The sequence below is a fragment of the Cricetulus griseus genome (assembly GCF_003668045.3).
Source record: "Cricetulus griseus strain 17A/GY chromosome 1 unlocalized genomic scaffold, alternate assembly CriGri-PICRH-1.0 chr1_1, whole genome shotgun sequence".
NCBI lineage: Eukaryota > Metazoa > Chordata > Mammalia > Rodentia > Cricetidae > Cricetulus > Cricetulus griseus.
This window is the reverse complement of record NW_023276807.1, coordinates 157,657,778-157,681,632: the sequence shown is the minus strand read 5'-3', so window position 1 is coordinate 157,681,632 and position 23,855 is coordinate 157,657,778. Positions and strand designations below refer to the sequence as shown.

General features: G+C 45.5%; 1 protein-coding gene across 5 annotated transcripts in view; it reads right to left on the bottom strand.

Annotated features, from left to right (window-relative positions):
• Positions 1-23,855, bottom strand: part of Shroom3 (shroom family member 3) — a 103,780-nt gene that overhangs the window by 23,244 nt on the left and 56,681 nt on the right. For 4 of the 5 annotated variants that reach the window (XM_027388434.2, XM_035452557.1, XM_027388436.2 and 1 more), the window contains 2 exons: positions 17,043-17,174; positions 3,884-4,015 (listed from right to left, as the gene is read on the bottom strand). In XM_027388434.2, coding sequence (XP_027244235.1) covers positions 3,884-4,015; positions 17,043-17,174 — 264 coding nt within the window. Of the gene's footprint in view, positions 1-3,883; positions 4,016-7,111; positions 7,417-17,042; positions 17,175-23,855 lie in introns of all 5 variants that reach the window. The other variant, XM_027388439.2, reaches the window with a different exon arrangement.

The following is a 23,855-nucleotide window of genomic DNA, read 5'->3' as shown; positions in this document are numbered from 1 at the left end:
CATGGCAGCCTTGGCAGCCATACATTATACATGTATGAGGTACACAGATGTACATGCAGACAAAATACCTACATACATCAAATAAAAATTTGCTATGAAATATATTTGGGGAACTGGGCGGTGGTGGAGCATGCCTTTAATCCCAGCACTTGAGAGGCAAAGGCAGGTAGATTTCTGTGAGTTCAAGGCCAGCTTGGTCTACAAATCAAGTTCCAGGACTGCCACACAGAGAAACCCTGTTTCAAAAAGCCAAACACACACACACACACACACGATGTATAGATTGGTGGTAGAGTCTTGCCTAGCATATGTGAGGAACCAAAAAGAAAAGAAAAGAAAACTATATACCTATGGAGAAGCCATATTAAATAAACAAGAATCAATCAGCAATCTCCTTATGGTAAACAGTGTGATTCACTATTATAAATGCTCCAGTCTCTACTCATCTAAAAATGAAATGCCTAAGTAAGAACTGATTTACCTTCCTCCCAAGTGCTGGGATTAAAGGCTTATGCCACCACCACCCAGCCAAAAAAATAATAATAATTTTTAAATGCTCAAAACATACATTGTGAAAAGCACAAGACAAGTACATGAAAATTTTCCTGATGTGTAATCACAGAGCCTTAATTCCTAAAACAATCAAATCTGTTTGTAAAACACTGGGCTAAAGTTAAACAAGTTTGTTTACGGCTAGACTTCTGAGTCCTCCATAAACTATTGTTCATCTGTTGTTCCAAAGGGGAAAGACACGAAGCAAAGTTTTCTAAACCTATTTGACTCCAGAAACTTTCAGCCAAGGAATACATAAGGAACTTTCATTTCATGGAAGACTCTTTGGAAAACAGTATTATAAGGTGAAGCATTTCATTATCTTCCTCAGAAAGCATGCCCAGCACTAAGACCACCTGAGGCATGGGGGTGCTCGCATTTGCCAGGTGAACCGGTCTCTCAGTGAGTCCTGTATGTTAGTGTTTTGATAGTGCTCCTTCAGCCTCTTTTCAGAGAGACCCCGTGTCCTCACAGTCTCTTCTAATACTTTAGAACCACTCGGTGGCACTTTCATAAGACAGCAGAGAGAAAGTGGCACGGGCCTGGCAGAAAGCAGCCAACATCAAGTTTCAGGGCAATTCCAAATCCAGCCGTACTCACAAAACAGTTAAAACTGACTGCCCTCACTGCCTCTGTCCCTCCTGCTCCTCCCCTCTCCTCACTCTCCTGCTTTCAAGAGAAAAAGATCCTTGAACACAGACATAAAATTGGGATTGGAAAACTAAATTCAAGCCATCAGAGGGAAGCCAGCCAACCAACCTGGCACCCTAGATCATCAGATGCCACTGTGAACCTAGGGACCCACCAGCAGTTCTTTCTCAGCTGCAGCTGCCATTATGAGACTGAGTAGACTGAGAGGGAGGGAATGTCCTGTGACAGAGTTGCAGAGGTGTGCCTGGACCAAGGTGGGAGAGGGCACATGGACTTGCAGCATTCCGGGTAATCTGTACTTGTTTTTCTCCTATTGCCACAGTGCTTTTGGCTCAATAGCTATGTCAGCATCTAAGGACCAGGAGGCAGACACAGTACAAGCACAGTTCAACCTCTCTAACCCCCTACTGGAGCTAGGACAAGGGGAGAGAGGCAGTGTGGCCTTCGGAACACTACTGAATTTTGATGCCACCACTCCTGAGGCCTGTGGAGCCCACCACAGTCCCTGTAAGCAGGGTGTCCCACACACTGACTACAAGGGTCTGATTTCTGCTATAGGGTCAATATATTCCTTAGGTCACAGTATGACCTCAGATTTGGGGCTTCCTAAGAAAGCTAAGATGGAGGTGGGGTGCTGGGAGGTTATAAAGGATTCTGCCACTCAGTGGCATTCATGTGTTCTGCTTTATGCTAAATTTAGCAGGTCTCACAGACCACTGTGTCTTCAGCCTCTTATTATAGTCGTCACGTATGGAATGTTTCCTGTGCACTAGGAGTTGCATGCATTCCTTTAGTTAATGCTCACAATGACCCAGTGACATAGGTGTCATTAGTTTCATGTCAGAGAAAGGGAAGCCAGAAACAAAGTGTGTGCCTGCTCATGAGCAGGTGAGGAGTGAGAGTGACACCAAGGTCACACCCAAAACCTCAAGCCATCAGGTGCTCACACTACAAAGCCCTGACACATGACAGTTCTGTAAATCAAGTGTCCTTTGTGGAGAGGGTGTGTTGTGAGGAAACCCACTCTCCGAAACATACAGCTCAGATGGTATGAACTTTAAGAGACTAGAAGGACATCAGGTGTGGTGGTGCATGTCTTGAATTCTAGCACTTGGCAGGCAGAAGCAGGTGGATCTCTGTGAGTTCCAGGCTAGGACTGTTATACAGAGAAACCCTGTCTCAGAACAACCCCACCCCCGTTCCCCCCACAAGAGAGAGAGACTGGGAAACCTACAAAAAGGGGAAGGAGGGCCTATAGGAAGTAACTAGGAATCACTTCTTCCTGTGGCCTGATGCTTACTCTACCATTTGCCTTTGAGCAAATCTGGATCTGTAAGGGCTCTAAATGAGTCCTACCCTCCCCCCAAAGTGCAGCCACCATCTGTTAAATAATCCTTCCAGAAGCCTCCTAGTGGCTCTCCTTAACACACTGCCTGCATCTCATTTTTATGTAGGTTTGAAATGCCCCATCTCTGCACGACTCAAGTGATGACAATACTATGTAGAGCCTGACTCCTCAGGATCTAGCTTGTGCATGCAGTTGGGGTGGGTAATCCTGACTTAAGTCTTTTCTTCAGGATGCCTGAGGGTCTGGGTTTGGATCCCCTTTTCCCAGCTCTTCTCAGATGTGTAAGGCCCAATTTCTGGAATAAACCCCTTCGGATTTGGCACTCGTGGAGGTTCTGTTCAATCTTTGTTGTTGCTGTTTTTTGAGACAGGGTTTCTCTGTGGCTCTGGAGGCTGTCCTGAAACTAGCTCTTGTAGACCAGGCTGGTCTTGAACTCACAGAGATCTGCCTGCCTCTGCCTCCCGAGTGCTGGAACTAAAGGTGTGAGTCACCACCGCCAGGCGGCTCTGTTCATTCTTGAACAACCTGAACAGCAGCAGAGTCACTAGAGCACAAGTGTAACCTAGCAGCTATATGCAGAACCTGCATATAGCTCTGTCTTCTCCACATACACAGACTAATTCATGCATACTTCAGCCTCTTGTTCTGCAAAACAGGGTAAACTTCTGTATTCTTTTTTTTAGGGGAGGAGGGTTTGTTTCAAGGCAGACTTTCTTTGTGCAGCCTTGACCAGGCTGTCCTGGAAGTAGCTCTGTAGACAAGGTTGGCCTCAAACTCAAGAGACTGGCCTGCATCTGCCTCCCGGATGCTGGGAATTAAAGACGTGTGTCACCACTGCCCGGCAACTTCTATATTTTTTAAAATAGTACTGCATGCAGAAGAGGGAACTGAAGGGACTTCGTGAAATCACCTATCTCTGAGAAATTCTCCATCTCAGTTGTTTCTGCTGCAGGGCCAAGCAAGATAAATTGCTTTGACAGAGGAGAAAAATTAAGTAGACCATTTAAATATAAGCAATATCTTCAATTCAGCTGAATTGTGCAGACAGGATATTGAAGCACCCAGGAAAGAAATCTGTCAAATTTTTAAATATGGGATTATAATAGATAATGGGAAACAGCTGACTGGGAATGGTTCGTTCCATAAATATCTCAAATGACCAGCCATGATCAAACTATTTCTAGCCTTCTCTCAACAGTCTAGCTCAGGAAGTGATGAAGGATGAGTCACCCACATGGTTAACATTTTAAGAGGATGAGGAAAAAAGACATTTGGGGGGAGAACATGACCTTTGAAGGAGAGAAAGCCTTGTAGCCAGCCGTAGCTACTCACCTGGAATGGTAGCTTTGGTGCCAAGGAGGGCCCATCGTGCCCTGAGATATCTGCATCATGCTGGCATCAGGCTGGTTCTCTCCACATTTGGTTGTGTGCCACGAGTGAGGACGAGCGGCAGGTTCACTGCATCTGTGGAGACACAGGAGGGGACCCTTCAGCATCAGCAGCATCTCAGCCGAGTCCCCTCATGAGCAAAGTGGCTAAGGGGCCCGGAGACGTGGGCCCCAAGGGATCACAGATGCAAGCATTGCTTACTTCTCCTCTGATCACTGTGCCCTCAGCTCAGCAGACACCCCAGTTTACATCTTAGTCTCACATCACTTCAGACCACATAGTATAACTTTATTTAGGCTTCCTACATGTTGGCATTTTTAAGCCTTCTGAATGTAAGAACATAGTTGCCTTGCTCTTTCCAGACCTCCAGATTTAAAGAAAAACAGGAACAGCAAAATTCCTTCCTATTTCCCAAGGGACTTTGTGTAGAAGCATCCTGAAAAGCTTCCTGGGGGTTTTCAAGTGCTCTGGGTGGACGGCGCTGCTGTTGCACTGTCTGGGTAAGAACTGCATGAAAGTCAGAGGCTGCCCTACATTGACAATGAATGTTCTACACCACGGTCTCGAGAACAAAATGTTCTCCAAAAGACTTTCTCATTTTTACATCGGTGACTTCAACTTTTAAGCATCCACCCTTAAAACACACAGATCTGATGGAGCCAAAGGGAAAAAGTGGGTGTCCTTCAGACTGAAAATGAGTTCAGGGAGCAGTCAGGGACTACAAAAGACAGTCATGGGACAGTTGCTGTGCAATATTTTTGGCAAAAGAGTGAAGTGATCCTCCAGGCATCTCATGCTGACAACTTCTGAACTATGAGACCGCAGGGGAATGAACATTTCTGTAGTTCAGAAACAATTCAGGATATAGAAACTTGATAAGATGAAAATAATGATGGAACTTATCCCAACCCTTCATACTTGCACTTGAGCCCTAAAAGCTTAACCATTTCTCATCTATGTGCATAAATTAGCGTCTGTAATGGAAAGGAAAACCCAATCCAATGATAACAGTGAACTTCCATTTGTTAGGCATACCAGAATACTACTAGACCAGGTGCCTGGAGACTTTATTCCCAGCCAGACTCTGTTGTTAACCAACTGTGGAAGTCACTTCCTGTCCATAAGCTTCTGCACACCTAAAACCTGGAGAAACTAGTCAGAGGCTCAAGTCATTTTAATCTGATTTTTGAGACTAAAATTATATAATAGAGCTGATCCATAGTCACATGTCAATAAATATTAATATCAGTTATTATGACATAACTAATTTGCTGTTAATGAATTGATAGAATAGAGGTCAGACAGTCAAGCCTGTCAGACAGATCTACCTACAAGGAAGGGCAAAAACAGGGAGAAAGAAGTTGAGGGTGGACGATGGCAGAGATGGGAATGGGTAGGAGGAAATATTGACCCAACCATCCTTCCAGCTCTAAGATCATTTATGTAGTATCAAGAGTCAATAAGTATAAAGTTTGCCGGCCAGATGGCAAACACTTCTGTGCAAGGCTGGCAATCTGAGTTTGATCCCTGGAACCCACATGAAGGTTGAAAAAGAGAAACAACTCCACAAAGTTGTCCTCTGACCTTCGACTGAGCCATGTGCCTCCTCTATCAGGTGTACACACAAATAACTATCTTTTAAAAATCTAAAAAGTAATTACAGAGACTGGTCTCAAAGTTTGACTGTGGTCAAAGTAAGCAGAGTGTGGCCACAGTGGCGAGGCAGGGAGTTGCTATGGCACTGACTATGGCCTGAAACCAGAAGGGTAAACAGAGGCCAAACAGTAGAACTGCCTGCCTGGAATTTATATAAAAGCTAAAGGAACTTTGTGATGATCTAGGAATTGTAGATGAAGCTGCAAAAGCCAAGCCATCTTGAGTAACTGGGGTGAAACGGCAGCCTGTTTTCTGGGGAACTTGATGTCCAAGGTCCGAGGAAGACTAGGAACAAGAGTGCCAAGTGCTGAGATGCTGTGCTAGCCTACAGCTCTCCAACTGCCCCTCTAAAAGAGCTTGCTCAGTGTTGGGGCAGTGGGGAGCCTAAAGGCTCAAGAGACCCTCATGGGAACTAGAGAGGTACTGGTCGAGCTCGGATATACTTGCTCTTTTCTTGGTCTCTTGTTTTATCCTTCATCCCATTAGCCCAATAAAGGAAAATTGGGTTCTAATCTGGTTTCTGAAACAGGTAACACTGGTTATGAGCTTTGGGTTTTTTAAAGTACATGTAAGTAGTAATTTTCACCTTGAATTTCCTTCTGGTTATAATAGGACATACTGGTGGGCCAGTGTTATGGCTTGAGGGTGCAATGTCCTCCTTGAGCTCACGTGTTTGAACACTCGGCCCCAGCTTATGGTATTGTTGAGAGGCTGTGGGACCTTCAAGAGACAGTCAGAGAAAGTGGGTTGCTATGGGATGGACCTTGAGGGGTAATTGTAGCCAGCCTCACTTCTGGCCTGAGATCTCTGCTCGTGACAGGTACCTAAGTAACAAGCAGCTTCCTCATGTCCTCAGACCAAGAACAAGAGCTGGTCTTCCTTCCATGCCTTCCTCACTGTAATGAGCTGTACCCACTCAGCTCCAAAGATGGTTAAGGATCAAGAACCTTAGGCGGGGTGAAGGCATGCTCAAATCTGAAGTTTTAGGAAGATACTGCCAATAGCACAGTGAATGAATTTTACCAGCCAGGATAAGAGTGTGTGTATGTTGTGGGTGATGTTTAGTAAAGAAAGAACAAATGATGCCAAGTCCTTGAGGTAAGAATAAGTTTGGAACATTCAAAACAAGAGTATGGCCACAGCCAGGGCCAGAAGAGCCAATGGTGTGGATTCAGATCACGTGAAATTCTGAAGACATCTGAACACAAGCATCAAGTTCACTTGAATGGGGTCTGGAGCCAAGACTCAGAGGTGGAGTGGCCTCCAGATGACCTCAGAGGACTGTTATATGTTAGATAAATGGAGAAGGTGACAACTGTAGCTTAGAAAGTGAGCACTGGAGGGTGTCTGTTGCTGGGCTCCCCATGAGCTGCCGACTGGGCTGCCATGGCCTTCTAGGTACAGCTGTCAAGCAGACACTAGTCACATGTACAAGGCACAATCAGACTCAGACTGCTAGCACCACAGAATCAACGTGACCATAGTCTTAGCCCTTTGACTGACCCATCTACTCACAGAAGACAAAGTCCACCAAAACACTCCACATTCTGACCACAGGGAAGTAATTCATGACAACGATGTATTGGGTTGTCTGTCAGAAAGAACAGTGCAGCCTTCGGTTGAGGTCTTCATGATACCCCTGCTGAACACCATAAGCTAAGGTTCTTCTTGTGTGACGCTGATAATTTTCCTCTTCTACTTTGTGTTGTTTTCAGATGCATTCTACTATCTTGCCTAGAGGACTCCAAACTCACTGATTCAAATTATTTCCCCTGCCTCGGTCCCAAGGTGTATGCCACTGTAGCCAGCTATTTCTTCATCTGTTTTAAAAATGGACACATATAAAAATGTATTCACATTAATACAAAGACTACCTTACTTATATGTGGATTTATAACTAAACTTAACAAATAATTTGCATCTCCCCATATTCATTTTAAGTATTCTTTTGAATAGACAATAAATCACATAATTAAGAAAAAAATAAACCAGTGTGCAGCCTTGCCCTCCAGATTCCATTTCTCTCCCCCAGTACTGATCACAATGGTTAATTTCTTATGCATCCTTTCCCAGCATCCCATTCTGTGAAAGGTGTGAGTGTGTGGCCACTGTTACAGAGCCAATCTAGTATGCACAAAGCCCAGGGTTCCACCTCAAACTTGACCAAAACAACCAAAGAGGTGGACTGCTGGGAAGAATGGTATTTATTAAGGTAATACAACCTCAGAGTAGCATATAGTCCTTTCTGAAAGGGGACATTCTTTTTAAAAGTCACACTCACAATGTACCCTGGGGACATGGCTTTTCGGACTGAATCATAAGAGTGAAGTCTGTTAGCAGCCAGACAATGACTGACACCACAAATTAGCGGAAAAGGTAATACTCTTTCCTTGTGCTGTGTTTACCACACTAACCCACTTTATCTCCATATTTCTTTCCCTGCTATGTAGTTTATTCCTCCTCACCCTCCATCCTGAAATGTGTTTATGGACTAACACAAAATAATGCAATAAGAGAGAGGGATTAGCAATGGGTTGTGTTTTTTTTTTTTCCTTAGTAAGTCAACAGTAAGTGATGCCAAAATGTTCTATTTCTCAATATTTAAATCCTGCTCCCTACCCATAACTCAGACATACATAGACACACACACACACACACACACACACACACAGAGAGAGAGAGAGAGAGAGAGAGAGAGAGAGAGAGAGAGAGAATAAGAGAGAGAGAAATTAGAGCAACTGATCTTCCTAGGTGTAAGTTTCACACCTAAGTCATGACAAATGGATACAAACTCTATAGTATGCATAATCTGCAGTAGTGTTCACATTTTCCATTGATTGTCTTTCAAATACAGCTATGATAGGATAGTAGAACAACATAAACCAGTTGTCTCTCTCTCAACTCTGAACATGGACTAAGGCATGGTTTACTCTGTGGAGAAAGGAAAGGGGACTGGTTTTTACCAACGTTTTCAGGCATCAGAGGTAATGACTTTGGAATTTTCTTCCCTACTAGGCCAGAACTTTGACAGGAAGAATCAGCTTCCACACTGGATTGCCATCAGTCAGGCAGACACACACAGAAACCACAAGCAAATTCTTCCCAATTTGGAGAGGCTGAGATATTGGTAAAGAATGGGAATGCCTTGTGTCCCCTTTGGGTTCTCCTGGGTCCTTCCCAGAGGACATCTACCAGCAGCCAAAGCAGGGGCAGCTTGGTGGGGCAAATGGAAGACCGGGTTCATCCTCCCACACACCTAGGGACCTGCAGGGTTGGGTAGGGAGCCCCTCTGTCATCACAGCTGAAAATCTCTTGAGTACAAACCCAGAGACTGTCAGTCCGGAAGTTTGAGGGAGCCCAAATATCAACCAAAATATTTAAAACTCAAGCTAATTAATGTTTTATAGATGTCCAATTGCGCACTCGTGTACACACAAACACACACGTGTGTGTGTGTGCGCCCATGTGTGCCCGTGTGTGTGCCCGTGTGTGTGCCTGTGTGTGTGCCTCCTGTGTGTGTGTGTGTGTGTGAGAGAGAGAGAGAGAGAGAGAGAGAGAGAGAGAGAGAGAGAGAGAACAAACACTACTACATTAAATAAAAACAGTATCTGAAACCCCTAACACTGAAGAAGCTGAGTTCCTTTGCAGAGTAAATCTGATATATGATGCATGGTGCTGGGTTTTTCTTTTCTCTATTTCACTGTCTCTCTCCCCATTTAAGAAAATACAAATAAGAAAATAAGGAAATAAGAAAAAAGGTAAATACCAATTTAATAAATGGTTACAAGGAATCTATTCTTTAAAAATGATACTGGAAAAAAAAGTTTATCAAAATAAAGTTTTTTTGGAACCACCCCCCTACCAAAAAAAAGTCTAGATTTGGGGGCAGAGGAGCTGAAAAGTAGGAAACTTCTGGAACACCAGCTCCCATTCCTTCTTTATCTACCAATATTTCCATAATAAATGTTAAAGCGGGAAGGCATTTTACCGTCACAGCTGGCTAACACAGAACCTGCCACTCAGGAGGATAATAGGAGTGATCTCTCATTTACTTTCAGAGGACAGAATGCCAGCTAAAACCTGAAAAACCAGCCCTGTGGTCTCTGGCACCCAGGGCATTTCTGAATGTGCGCACTTCAGATTTTTCTCTTACCATTTATGTGGCATGGCAATGAATTGCAATCACAATAAAAATCAATATTCAGGTCAGCCAGGGCCCTAGGACATTACCCAGACAGTTCCGTTCACCTGTTCTTTTCCACAGCACACTGTGAGCCAAAGCATTGGTGGAGGCAGGCACTGCATCAAGTGTGATTGACAGAGTTTTAAAATCACAATCACACGGGGTAAAAGCAGAATCCCAAAGGCTGTGAGGAAAGGGAAAGAAAAGGAAGTGGCCAAGCTCTCAATGGTGACAGAGTGCAGTGGTGTATAGATGTCCTTTCATGGACAAAGACGACTTCAAAACTAATGAGAGGGCTGGATCTTTTCCTTAAAATTGAGACAGATGATACTCAGAGGTTCCCTCCCTCGCCCTTGTTGAGTTTGAGAGAGAGAGAGAGAGAGAGAGAGAGAGAGAGAGAGAGAGAGAGAGTTCCCACACAGGCTGGACCTGGTTGAAAAAAGAACCTCAAACCTATAAGCATCTTAATAGAACCCCTTAAGGCTTAAGAGCAAGGAGAAAAAGCCTGAAGGGGGGGGGGCAACAAAACCAAGAGCAGAACAGAGCATCCAAGGAGCTTGAGAGTCACAGAGATGTGGTACCCACATCATGGGGAGCTTAGAGTAGAAAAAGAAAAGGGAACTCTAGGAATCTTTGGAACTATGACTGGGAGAAATCCCCCCCAAACACACGTCAGGGCTCAGTGGACCCAAGTGGGACAGACCCAAAAAGGCTTCACAGAAGCAGAAACTTGCACGACAGAAAATCAAACAGAAAAATATCAACCAAGGCCAGCATCCATACTCACGAAGGTAACCCCAATTAAATGCAGTGGTCCACGAATATATAAAAGAGAAAGGCATGGAAGTAGGAGGGGCTCTAAGGGAATGAGAGAGGATAACGGGGATAATATGGTCAAAGTACATTATATGTACTTATATGTACATTATATATACTTGGAAATGTACATAAATGATAAAAGCAATTATAAGAGTAATTTTTTGAATTAGCACATCTGAGAGACACCTGAAGGAGAAAACCCACCCACGGAAGAGCAAAGGTAAGAATCACATGCAACATCCCCTCAGATACCAGGTAAACACGAATCCTGCACTGCGCAGTAAGGGTTTGTCCCTGCATAGCACAGTAAGAAGGCTCTTATAACAAAGTAAAAAGTAGTCACTTTCAGACAAACAGAAATTGTCATAGGAAAAGACAAAAGTTATGTAGATCAGAAACTTGATCTACAAAAAGAAGCAGCAGCAGCAGCAGCTAAGGTAAGCAGGACAAAATGAAACTTAAAAACTTCCTTTACGCCGGGTGGTGACAGCACATGCCTTTAGTTCCAGCACTCAGGAGGCAGAGGCAGGCAGATCTCTGTGAGTTAGAGACAGGCCTGGTCTACAAGAGCTAGTTCCAGAACAGCCTCCAAAGCCACAGAGAAACCCTGTCTCGAAAAAAACAAAAACAAAACAAAACAAAACAAAAACCCCAAAACAAAACAACAACAACAAAAAACTTCCTTTGCTTTATACACTGGCTGGTAACAGAGCATTGAGAACTTGGCAACTGGTCCCCTGGCCCAGTCCCTCCTCCTGGAAGCACAGTTCTGAAAGACCACTGGGAGCTTCAGGGGAACCTGAAGGAGGAACAGATGACTTGCTGATCTGAATGACATAAAAACACAGTATAGGCAGATGAGCCATGACAAACTGGGTAGCCCCATGTGTAGACATTCCCAGACAGAAGCCCTGACAGAACACTGGAGCATGTAGGATGTTGGATAAGAATGAGAAGTAGGCTGGACTTAACAGGTAGCTGCTTATTTTTCCTTAAAAATAGATACTCTTGAGAAGCTAAAAGTAGGATGATTATGGTTGAGTCTCAGGCCAGCTGGGCCTACACAGTGAGTTGAGTCCCAGGACAACCTGGGTTATAGAGTCTCAGGAAAAAAACAAACAAAATACCAAACAGTCAGCCACCACCACCACCCCATCCAAAAAAAGAGGCAAGAAAAGAAAGCAAAGACCCAGATACAACACACTATCAAAAAGACACCAGAAAAGGGCTCTTGAGTTAGAACCCTACAATGAAAGCTCCAGAATCTCATCCCAACGGTGTGCGGTGTATACTTACCTCGTGGCAAACAGAGACACAGCAGCACAGAGCAACCTCTGGCCAATCTGGTACCAATTCAGGAGCAGGGCAGAGAGCTAAGTCACCCCCTGGGCTATGCTCCGCCCACAGGGGTGGGGCTCCGCAGCTTTCACGTCCCAAGCAGGTGAGCCGGCAGTTAAAGGGCAGGAACCTCTGGAGCTCAGAGCAAGCAGGGACTCTACCTCTCAGTCACCTGCATAAATGGATCAATCAAAATCCAACACCTGCCCCCGGAGGGGAGAAGGGTGTCTGTCCCTTAGTACTTTTCCTGGGAAGAGCCAGGATCATGGTGCGCAGCACACCGCTTTGAAATGCCAAACTGTGACTCTGTGGTCAGGGGAGGATGCATCCAAGGCGAAAGCCAGGAAGCCTCCTCCCCATGCGGAGCACCGCTTGTGAACCAGGGATGTTCACTGCTTCTGCTTTTGAAGCATCAGCTCTTGTAGGTCTCATTGGAGTTTCTCTGAGACACATTATCTGGAGAGCAGGCAGACGGCAGCTGGGGACAAAATGCCCCACTGAGAGAACTAGGAAGTGCAGAAGCACTGGCACTGGAGGCGAGTCTGTGCCGTTTGTTCTTTCACCGTGTGTGTGTGTGTGTGTGTGTGTGTGTGTGTGTGTGTGTGTGTGTGTGTGTGTATGTGTGTGTGTGTCCGTATGAGTATGTATGTATGAGAATGTATATAGTTTGATCCTGGATAGTTACTCTAATGGCGGTGGCAACTGGTGAAGGAACCGGGAGGCACTGGAGTGGAAAATCCTTGGTTGTAAGCTAGAATAACTTGTCTTCATTACCGACTCATTACTAACTACCCTAACCCAGATTTTTAGGGAAACAGATCTTAAAGAGTCTCCATTCTTCCCACTGGGTGTGGTGGTTCATACTTGAAATCACAGCAAAGGCCAGGGGATCAAAAGTTCTAGGCTGACCTAGGATACATACTAAGACCCAACTTCAAACAAACAAAGGCAAAATACTCTCCTTCTATGTCTCTCCCTGCATCAGGGTCTCAGGATGTAGCTTCGGGTGGCCGTGAACTCAAAATTCTCCAGTCTCAGCCTCCAAAGTGCTAGGACCACTGTTGCACACTGGGGAATAGGATTGCTGTTGCACAATGGGGAATGGGATTTCTGATGCACACTGAGGAAGGAAAGTTGGGTTGCTAAATGAAGAAGGAGCTGGGTAGAATTCTGAACTCTAGTATTTGGTCCATGAGGTGACCCTAGAAGTTTCCAATTTTCAAAGTTATGGTACTGGCCTCCACGAGTAGCCTCCTGACTCAATACTTGTTTGACTCCACAGATAAGCACATCATTTTTTGCTTTATGTACCAGTACAATCAAAATAATGGTACTTCAAGCCTTTGTATGTTTCAGAAATGGGATTAGAGCACAGCCAGCCTGAAATCACTTCAAACGGCCAGCACTGAGACAATCTGAAGCAACAACATAAATAACAGAAGCCTAGGGGTTATCACCCACAAGATAAAATAAATATGAACTCCTTGCTGAAATAAATCAATTACTGGAAAAATAGGTGGGTGGGGGGAGAAAAAGTAGTTCCTTGCAGAAGAATTCTGATGAATAAACGTAGAAGGAATGAAGAAAATACAGAATAGCTTCTAGAACATTCCTGTTGTCATACATAATATCAACAGATTTTAAAGTTAGTGAAAAGGAAGTTTGAAAAAAAACAGCATTACATATAGCCTCAACATTACTCTCCAACGTAATCACGAATTGCAAAGGGACAAACAGTGCTCCTCACAGTGGAGAAACATGGGGACCTCACCATGACCAAATTGCCAAAGTTGCCATCAGCAGTAACGAAACATCACCATCACGTGAACCCTGATGCAAGGCACTAGAAAAGACACACATCATTTGAATGGTATTTCTCCCCAAAATGCCTAAGTCTCTACTTCACCATGAGAAAACACCAGACACCTCCAAATCGAAGGCATTCTATATAATAACTGGCCCCTTCCCTTAAAAAACAGCAAGGTCATTGCTGTAGGATGAGGCTTCCAGGGAAAGCATTTGACAAGCAGGCATGATAACCAAGGCTTAATCTTTAGTGAAGATAAAACAACAATCTAGCAACTATCACCTGGGGTGCACAGGCTTCAGGCCTGGGATGATGACACAGTGGGTCAAGGTGCTTGCCCATCAACCCGAGTGTGATCCTCAGGACCCTCATAGTCAAAGGAGAGAACCAACTCACACAAGTTGTCCTCTGACTTCTATGCAAGCACAGGGGACAATGTCATTCTCTCCAAAAACAAATGTTGTTCTTAAAAAATGTGAGAGTCACAAAAGTCAAGGAAAGACTAACAAAGTGTTACAAATTAAGAGACGAGCAAGGAAATGTGAAAACTACAAAGTAGCATTCTTAAGCAGAAAAGGCTAGCAGGGTAGAAAATGGCTAATCTTGGTAATCTGCTGTTTCTAAAGTCTTTTTGTTGTTGTTGTTGTTTGTTTGTTTGTTTGTTTTTTTCCGAGACAGGGTTTCTCTGTGGCTTTGGAGGCTGTCCTGGAACTAGCTCTTGTAGACCAGCCTGGTCTTGAACTCAGATCCGCCTGTCTCTGCCTCCTGAGTGCTGGGATTAAAGGCGTGTGACACCAACACCTGGCTGTTTCTAAAGTCTTAATGTCTGTAGTATTACCAATTACTAGTGCCCAGTTTACTTTGATACCTGTGTTTATAAATATACTGACATTAGGGAAAAGTATATTTATACTTTATACTGGGTAGCTGGTTTGGGAAATTACTAGCACTATTTTATGAGTATACAGTGATTTCAGAATAAGTAAAAGCTAAAGCAGTTAGGAGTTAGGATCTGAATGAATATAGCTGGATGGATGAGAGTCGCTCCAATTTTTTAAGTTCAGTCTTCCTCACTGTCCATCTGGCTGGACTTGCAGTCACCTAGGAGATACACCTCTAGCACCCCTACGAGGGTGTTTCCAGAGAAGTTCAACTAAGAAAGGAAGACCTACCCTGAATAAGGGCTACACCAAACTGTCAGTCCGGTGGGATTTAAAAAAATGGAAAGAAAAAAAGAAAAAAAAAAAAAAAGGAAAAGGAAAAGGAGAGCTGTGCAGGGACATTCGCTTCTCTCAGCTTCCAGTGCAGTGTGAGCAGCTTCCTCCACTCCTGCTGCCACAGCTACAGCTGCCCCCATTGCGGCCTCCCCCACCACAGCAGGCTGCATCCTCAAACTGTGAGCCAAAACAAGCTTTTCTTCCCTAAGCTGCTTTGGCAGGCATTTTGTCACAGCACAGTTGGGTGACCTTGGAGCACGGGATTAGGAAGTATGACAGCACAGCCTTGTAACTATAGTTATGGAGACAAAGCACCCATATATACAAGACCAGGCACACAGAGTGAACCCTCAGTTGAACAGTGGTGATATATGCAACACCCAATCAAATTCAAGACGGTTTTTGTTTAAGACAGGTGCTATGTATCCTAGGCCAACCTCAAGTTCTCTATGAGGCTAAGAATGCCTCTGAACTTCTGATGCTCCTGCCTCCGCCTCCTCGGTGCTGGGATTTAAGATGCTAACATGCTCAACCTATAAAGTGCTCAGAATGAGACCCAGGCTGCATCATGCTAGACAAGCACCCCCCCCCCCATGACCTCTGCCCCCTCGACCCACCCTAAGCTCAGGACTTTATGAAGAAAACTACCTCTCCACCTGGTCCTGCCATTCTCCCTCCATCAGACAGCACTGCTGACTATGCTGGTGTGACTTGACAAAGGAGCTTGCTGTGTTGCCAGCTATGCATTTTTGGACTCCCCAAGGAGGCAAGGGTTACAGAAATATAGCACCCAGCATCTCTGGCCAGATTTAAAAATGGTTTACTTATGGCTAGGCTACCAAACAGATATATTTAAGTTCATTTGGTTTGTTTAGCTTTTCAAGGATTGCTCACAAAATATTTTCCGTGCATATATGTGTCTTCATGCATGAATGTGGAGGCCAGAGAACATCGGCTGTCATTCTCCCGTTCTTGTAGAGACAGTCTCCTATGTAGCCCAACAGACATGAAACTCACGGATAAGCCACCCGTCTCTGCCCCCCCCCCCAACTGGGATTAAAGGCCTGTGCTGTCACACCCAGCCTGATTTCCTACTCTAAACCAGCAGGCTGTCTCTTTCTGCTGTTGTCTCTGCTCTTTCTGCTCTCCCAGGGTGGCCAAGAGTCCTACCAGTGTCTCCAAGGGCCCAACAGCAGTCAACTGTCCTCCTTTCCCTTGCTCTCATCTGCTATTAACTCTGTGTCCTTAATTGTCTCAGTGTCAGGATCTTCCCAGGTTAGAGCAGCAGGTGCTCAAATGACAACTTCCTAGCCTCTAGGCTCTGCCAGTGACACAGGACTCACTCACACAGCCCGTATTACATTGATTCTCTGCACTGTTAAGACACGAGGTGACCAAAGGGAGAGGCAACAGCCTCAGAGCTTCTGCCTCCACCTGTTGCTGGGAGCAAGCCTGCCGGATAGTTCCCAGAAGCTCAGCCTGTGCCTGGCCTACCCCCACCCTCTAGGCAGCTGGCTTCGCTGGCCCTCTGGCATGTTCAAACTATTTTCGAGTATCTTTCATAAAATGGACTATATTAAAGACTCTTAAGGTAAACATCAAATACAAGTGTTGTCTTACTACATAAAACATAACAGATACATTAATGTGTATTTGTATATCTTAAACAGGAAAATCCAAACAAGTAAATCTAGGTTGACACAGATCCAATTTCTCTCTCTCTCTCTTTTTCTCTCTCTCTCTCTCTAGCCCTGGCTGCCCTAGAACTTGTAATGTAGACCAGGCTGGCCCTCAACTCATAGATTCACCTGCTTCTGCCTCCCAAGTACTAGAATTAAAGGCATATGCCACTATACAAGTACAAAATTCACATGTCTAATAGCACAGTGGTAGAGCACTTGCTATCATTTCAGGACTGAGTGTTCAGGCCTAAAACAAATAAGATTATCATGCTTGTGAACTTTAACCTACATGACCCCCTTGTCCAACCCCTTTCCTCTCCCACCAGCCTGTGTCTTTGACCCTGAGGGTGGGCCAGTCATTTCCTCCACACTGTTCAGCATCGACCTCCATGTTTCTTACCTCTGCTTTAGCCGAAGTTTCACCCCTCCTGACCATGTTGCTTTCCGGTGCTGGGGACCGCAGGTAAGTCGCTCTGAGCTGAGGGAGTTAGAGGCACCAGGATCTACATGGCCCGGGTCTGCACACACATCTCTGTTAAAAACAAGACAATAAACAGCTGAGTGTGGTGGGCTTCACCGGGAGGAGCTTAAGTGAATCTCGCCGGAAAATACATGAACACGGACCGGAGCCAGAACAAAACAGTTGAACTGAAACAGGATCCACAGTCTGCACCCCAAGCTCTCCACCCTAAAGACAGCAAATCCACAGAGGTCCTTCTACCCTTCCTGTCTGTTTCGCTGAAAGATGCAGTAATTGTTTTTACATTTTGCTGTCCTGAGACTTTGGTGTAACTCAGAGATAAAAACACTCCCCCAGCGTGCACAAGGCCCCAGCGCTGCAGTCCTCAAGGTAACCCAGGGCTCTGTGCATGCTGAACAATGCTCCACCACTGAGCCATATCTCAGCCACATTAACTGTTAGGACTCCGATGTTGACAGACAATTGAAAAATTGAACTCACTGATCTGAACCATCATCGCAATTTCCCTGAAACCAAGTCATTTCTCAGCTTCTGTGTGAGGGGCATAATCTCCAAGTGAAGCAACGGCCCATGCTCTGCTCGGTGGGTGGCAGCTCAGGAGGGACATGTGACAGCTCTTGGGCTGCAACTATTCCAGACTGTTTAGTTTCTACCATGTTGGAAGGCAAGCCTTTTGTGCATCCATTTCAATCCAGCCTCCCACCCACAGGCGGGGAACACCATCCCTGTAACTCCTATCCTCCATACTCCCAGGGAGTTAGAGGAAAATATGAAGCCCCACATTGCCAGTGCCTTCTGCCATGGGAACAGCGTATTTCCTGACGCCCTCAATGTCTCCTCTTTATCACACTCCCTGCTTCAAGCTTTGAACTAGTTTAAATTTTTTATTTAATATTGCTATTATTGTGTGTGGTATATTAAAAAATGAGTGTGGGTGTGTGCCTGCCATGGCTCCCGTGGTCAGAGGAACAGCTTTGGTGAATCGCTCGTCTTCTACCTGATTCTCTCCTTTCTACTGTTCTGTGTGTTCCGGGCTACCTAGCCCAGGAGACTCTCCCTGCAGGAGGAGGGATGGGATTACAGATATGCCCCCCTACATTTGGTCTTTTACATGGATTCTTGGGACCCAACTCTGGGCAGCAAGTGTTTTGGCCCACTGAGCCATCTCATCAGCCCCCTAGAAGTAGGTTTGATCAGCCTCAAAGTGGTATTTGCAGTTTGTCTTCAAGGGTTTTTCTAAGCCTCTGAGATCCAACTACTGGGCCTGCTTGAGTGAGCGGCAGGGGAAGGCTGCTCCGCCTCTGCATATGCCTTGGCCAAAAGGGAAGGATTACCAAGCAGCTGCCGAGATTAAGCCTGGCCATCTGGCCTCCTATTATTTTGGAACACAGAATGAAGTCAAAGAACGATCTTTCTCGAATCCTAACACAAATAAAAAGAACTTTTATCCCAGGGTACTGGGGAGGGGCTCAGGGCTCAGCTGGGGGGTCTCTATTCTTTTTTAAATTTATTTATTTTTATATTATGTGCATTGGTATTTTTGCCATGGGTGTTAGGTCCCCAGGAACTGGAGTTACCGACAGCTGTGAGCTGCCATGTGGGTGCTGGGACTTGAACCAGGATCCTTTGGAAAAGCAGCCAGTGCTCTCAACCACTGAGCCATCTCTCCAGCCTGAGGTTTTCCATTCTTAAGGCACAGTGTTTCTCTTTACCTTAGTGGTGGCCTAGCTCAATTTTGAAGGTGTCTCCCAGGGACTTACAGCCTCTGCAGGGCAGTAGGACGTATAAGATGTAGTATCGCATAGTGGGGAGGAGGGGGCATTAATAGTCCTGCCCTTGGAAGAGTGGGCTGTTGTACAGATAAACTTGGCCCTTGAAACATCATCTACCTTCCGGTTTTGCATGGTAGCCTTTTGTTCTTGATCTGTGCTCCCAGCCATGATGCAATCCAACAGGATACAGTGTAGCCTTGAGGGCTCTTGCCAGAGACCAAGCCAAGAGGCTTGCCCCACTTGGGGCTTGCAGCCTCCAGAACTGGGAGATTAATAAAACTCTTTTCTTTATCAAGTTAGCCCACCTTAGGTATTCCATTATAGCAACGCAAAACTGGATTCTACAGTTGCTTACGTCTATGCAGCCCTACCTCCGTCTATGTACTCAACAGAACTCTAAACTTAATGTCTGAGGTTTGCTTGAGGTTATGTCACTTGTGACATTAATGGCACTGGGCCAGTAAACAGTGGGCCTCAGGCTCCTCAGCTGTAGGGAAAACAAAATAAGGAACTGTGCACAAGGGCTAAAAACACAGTTCTGGAGCACGAGCAATGAGCCCTGAGCAGCTGGGTAACATTGTCCTCTCTGCACCTCTGCTCTTACGTCTATGAAATGGATGCAAAGCGCCACTCTTTGCATAGGGTTGTTGAGACACTTTTATAACACAGGTAAAATATTTAGAATGGAGCCCAGGGCATACTAAGCACTCAGCAAATTAGCCATTATTATTATTATCCCTGTCTTGGGGAGTCGTTCCAGAAGTTCTACATGATGTATACTAACTGTCTAGTACACTGCCCACACATGGCATGTGCTTAATAACCCTATTTTCATTTCTGACTTTGTAGAGCTTTTTTCAAAGGTTACACAAAGTAAGCTACAACAACAACAACAACAACCCAAAAGAAAAAAAAAAAAAAAAAAGCCTAGTTTATAAGGGCCTTGGCCGGTGAGAATTAACAGGCCAAAACCTACCAAATTCAAGCCACCCTCACTTAGAAATTCTCACAGGACCCTCGCAACACCAGACAGACAGACATTTGGTTTAAGTTGAGGTGCAAAGTAGACTTAAAGGAATCTCCCCATTCAACACCCCAATGTAAAGATTTTATGAATGCATAAATCACACTCCGACAGCCAGGGAGCCAGCAAGGAGGAGAGCTGCTGGACTGACACCTGAGCTCCATTTGCAGGACACAGATGGTAGGTAGAGAGATTCAACTCCTGCTAACTGTCCCGTGTCTGTCCATGCGCCCGCCCCCCCCCCAATACACACACAAGGAAATGTAATCTCAAAAAACAAAGCACCCTTCGAATCACCCACTGGCATCATCCACTTTGCCACAAAGGGCTAGACTTGTCCTTTCCAGGTGTCCCCTAGACCTTAGTGTCCTCTATTGGAGAAAAACAACCACAGGCAGGCCTTTCAGAACATCTTTGTGGCATTTAATAACTTCCTCATTTCTACTTAAACCGCAGTTGTTGGCTCCATCCTTGCTGTACAGTGGCTGGCCCTCTGAAGCTCTGGTCTTTTTTTTTTTTTTTTTTTTTTTTTACCATTCCCCATCCTGGACACACCTAGAGACAGAGCCACAGGTTGTGGGTGTCACAAGCAATGGCAGGGCAAGAAGAGGAAGTAGATGTGACAAAGACGAATGCGCGGGGCACATGCGATCACCTCATCTTTTAAGGATTTTTAATGGGCTGAGACCCTGCCCTCTAGAGCCAAGGCAGTTAGCCACTTGTCATCTCGGAGGACCAGGGCAATTGGGTGAAAGACTAATGAAACCATCTGAATGTGCGACTGCAATTCCAGATGATGCCACTGTTATGGTGGAAGCTCCACCTCACCCCACCCCACCCCACCCCCGCATCTATACCTAAAGAGTCTGGAATGTTCTGGTGGAAGTTCTACACAAGCTCCCCTCCCCCGCATCTCTCTCTAAACCCTGCTGCATCTCGGAAAGCCTGCCAAATGATGACTCCTACCCCAGAAATGCTGACGACCACTCCCACAGGGTATTTAAATTGCCCCCAAGAAAACAGACTTGTGGTTTTCCAGTCTCTTTCCCATCTCCTCTCTGGGGGACTGGAAGGTATTGTATCCATTAAATGCCATAGCAGCCTGCCTGCTACTTCTGCCCTCACACTTCTGCCCTAGGCTGGTTCAGGGGACTAGACAGTGAGGTCTGAGAACCACAGTGGGTGAGCTGGAAGATACACCATCAGAAACCATCAGAAATCAGCCTGGAATGTCCAGGAAGCATTTGCCAGCACCTACACTCCTGCCTTAAACTCTTCTGGAATAATGTGGACAACAAATAAACAGTTTTAAATTCATATGTTCTGATGAAAAGGAATGTGACAGTGGCTCTGGATGGAAGACAGTGCCAGAATGCACTTGGGGAGGCCCACCAACTCAGCACCCTGGAATTATCTTTCTGTCTTTCCTTGTCTTATCTATACACGGATCCACTTACCTGCCCAGTGGGCCTCTGTCTGGGCATTAACTCACTCACGCTGCCTCCAGGACGCCCGCCCGTCTCCCCACCCACTGCTGACTTCTCCCACAGCAGTAATTGACAGTCTGCAGGCACTTTGATCTCATCCACAAGTCGGATGGGGTATCACATGCCTCAGGCAGACTGACCCAAGTCTTTCCTGCAAAAGGATGTGCAGGCTTTCCCACATGTTGTGAGTTGTTATCAGAACTCCTTAGGAAAGAGACAACAAGTGAGGTTATTTTTTTTCTTCTAAGACCCACTTTCCAGAACACACAGAGGCACAGAAGCTGTGTGTCTTGGCTCAGACCACACCCGGAATTATACTCACTGGGGACTGAAACCACAGACAACTATTCACTCTTCCTCCCTTCAACTCAGCAGTTTCAAAAACTTTTGTTTATGCCCTCGATTTTCAGGCCTTAGGATTTCTAACCTAGATGAATGAGACGGGTGACGACAGGTCCATAATGTAAAGTTATCAGATGGAAATATTTTTACCTAATATAAACACTGTAGAAGCTCCTGAAATCAGCAAAACATCTTCAAGTGAAATACTGAAGTAAACGGTGTGGCTGTCCCGCCTCTCCGGGCCATGTCCCTGAAAGCCAGTTCCCCATTGGCTCCTCAGGCTTCAGCTTGGATAATCACTTCCTGCAGGACCCCTTTCCCCACACAGTAGGAGTGAAGCAGGTTGAGTCCACTCCTCCTGCCTCCCAGGACACAGAGCAGCACACTAGCTGTGGATGCTCACATCGGGGATGACCACAGGGTTTCCACCTGCCTGCTTTTGTAGGCCCATCTTTTACTACTAACCCAAGATAAGCAGCCCTACTATGAACCCTGGTATGACCAACCGATATCTGCTGAGTGGATGAAGTACTGATAAATGTTCAACAATCTGTAACCCAAACATAAGTTAGTGTGTTGCAACACTAATGAGATAGATACTTTTGGGGACTGTTTTATATTGTCTCTTGCTATTCCCTGGTCTCTGTGCCACAGTATCACAACCATGGGTGATAAACTAGGACTCAGGCTAACCTGAGAAGGGCGAGTCGGGCTAAAAATTATTGTGATCAACTACAGTGAGCCATTGTAACATCTTTCTTCCTCATACTTAAGCAACAAAAAATGTGGGTCAACCACCTATCTCTCTCTGCTTCCTGGGACGGGTACATTCTGCCCCTTAATATCCCTAACTCATGAACACACAACGACTGCTTTACTGTGTGGTATTTTAATAGCGTCCATTAACCACTTTCTGGAATGAGCTTCAGCCAACACCAGAAGATAAAGTTCTGGATCATTCTGTTCCCATGGCTGCTTGAACACTGTAAAAACTACAGAAGGATGGTGGAAGCTGAAGGAGAAGACAAGGGAACCCAAGTCTATTAAAATGGCCTCTCCGGGTCTGCTTGGTTCCTGGCTTATATTGAGTTTAGTTTTTCTATTTTGTCCTTAAATGCAAAGAACAGTGGTAAATGGGAGAATCATGCCTCCTGGATATGGACTGTTACAACCCAAGGACAGGCTCCATTTACCTGCTGTGACCAGCCACTTACCCCCTCCCCCACTGCTGTTCCCTCTACTCTAGTGTCTACGCAGCAGCCAACACAACCTTTAAACTGAGTGGACAGGGTCACCTCCTGATTTCTGTCTCACACTGAGGAAGTGCTCCTTAACCCAGACTCAAGGAGCCAACTAGGTTGACTCCTGGCCATCCTTCAACCTTTCTAACCTCATCAAGCCCCGATCTCACCCAGATCCTCTCAAGTTTCCTCAAGCCCACCAAGCTCCCTACTTCACATTTTCTGTCCACTTGAAACATTTCTTGCTGGTTGCTCCTGAGCCTTCAGGTTCCAGCTCAAGCATCCCCCTTCACGGGCTGGTTATCTGATGATGTGAACGGTCTCCTTCCTGGTACCCAATATTTCCTTTACTGTGCTTATCACTGCATGGGACTGCATGTATTCTGCCTGCCTTGGCAAGCAGTATGCTCAACAAACCAGGGTTCCCTTCTGGTCTTGCCTTCACTGTGTTCCTTTGAATCAGCACCACCCAAGATGGGCTTGGTAGGAGGCCTTTTGTGGGTGCACGTTGACTTCTCGGATGAAGCTCTTTGCCTTAAACTCTTTAAGGTATTGCCTGTTCATAACATGTTTCCCCCTTTTTTGGGGGGGGTCACTTTCTACTTAGGCCATGAGCTCTAACTTTCAGTGCAGACTTTCTTGAGAGAGCAGTGGCATTGCCAGAAACCGACCAAAACTTTTGACATAAGGCTGGCATGCCTTGGTGCAATTTTGTTGTCTTCGTTTGGAAGCAACCAGAAAGCTTTTAGGAATTAAGTGGGCAGTGTATGTTTATACAGGGCTATGTCTGTCCTCAGAGCCCAGGGAATTCCCTTTGGGTTTATGTTGGTTGTATATGCATACTTGTTTCGTGACAGCTTGCCTTC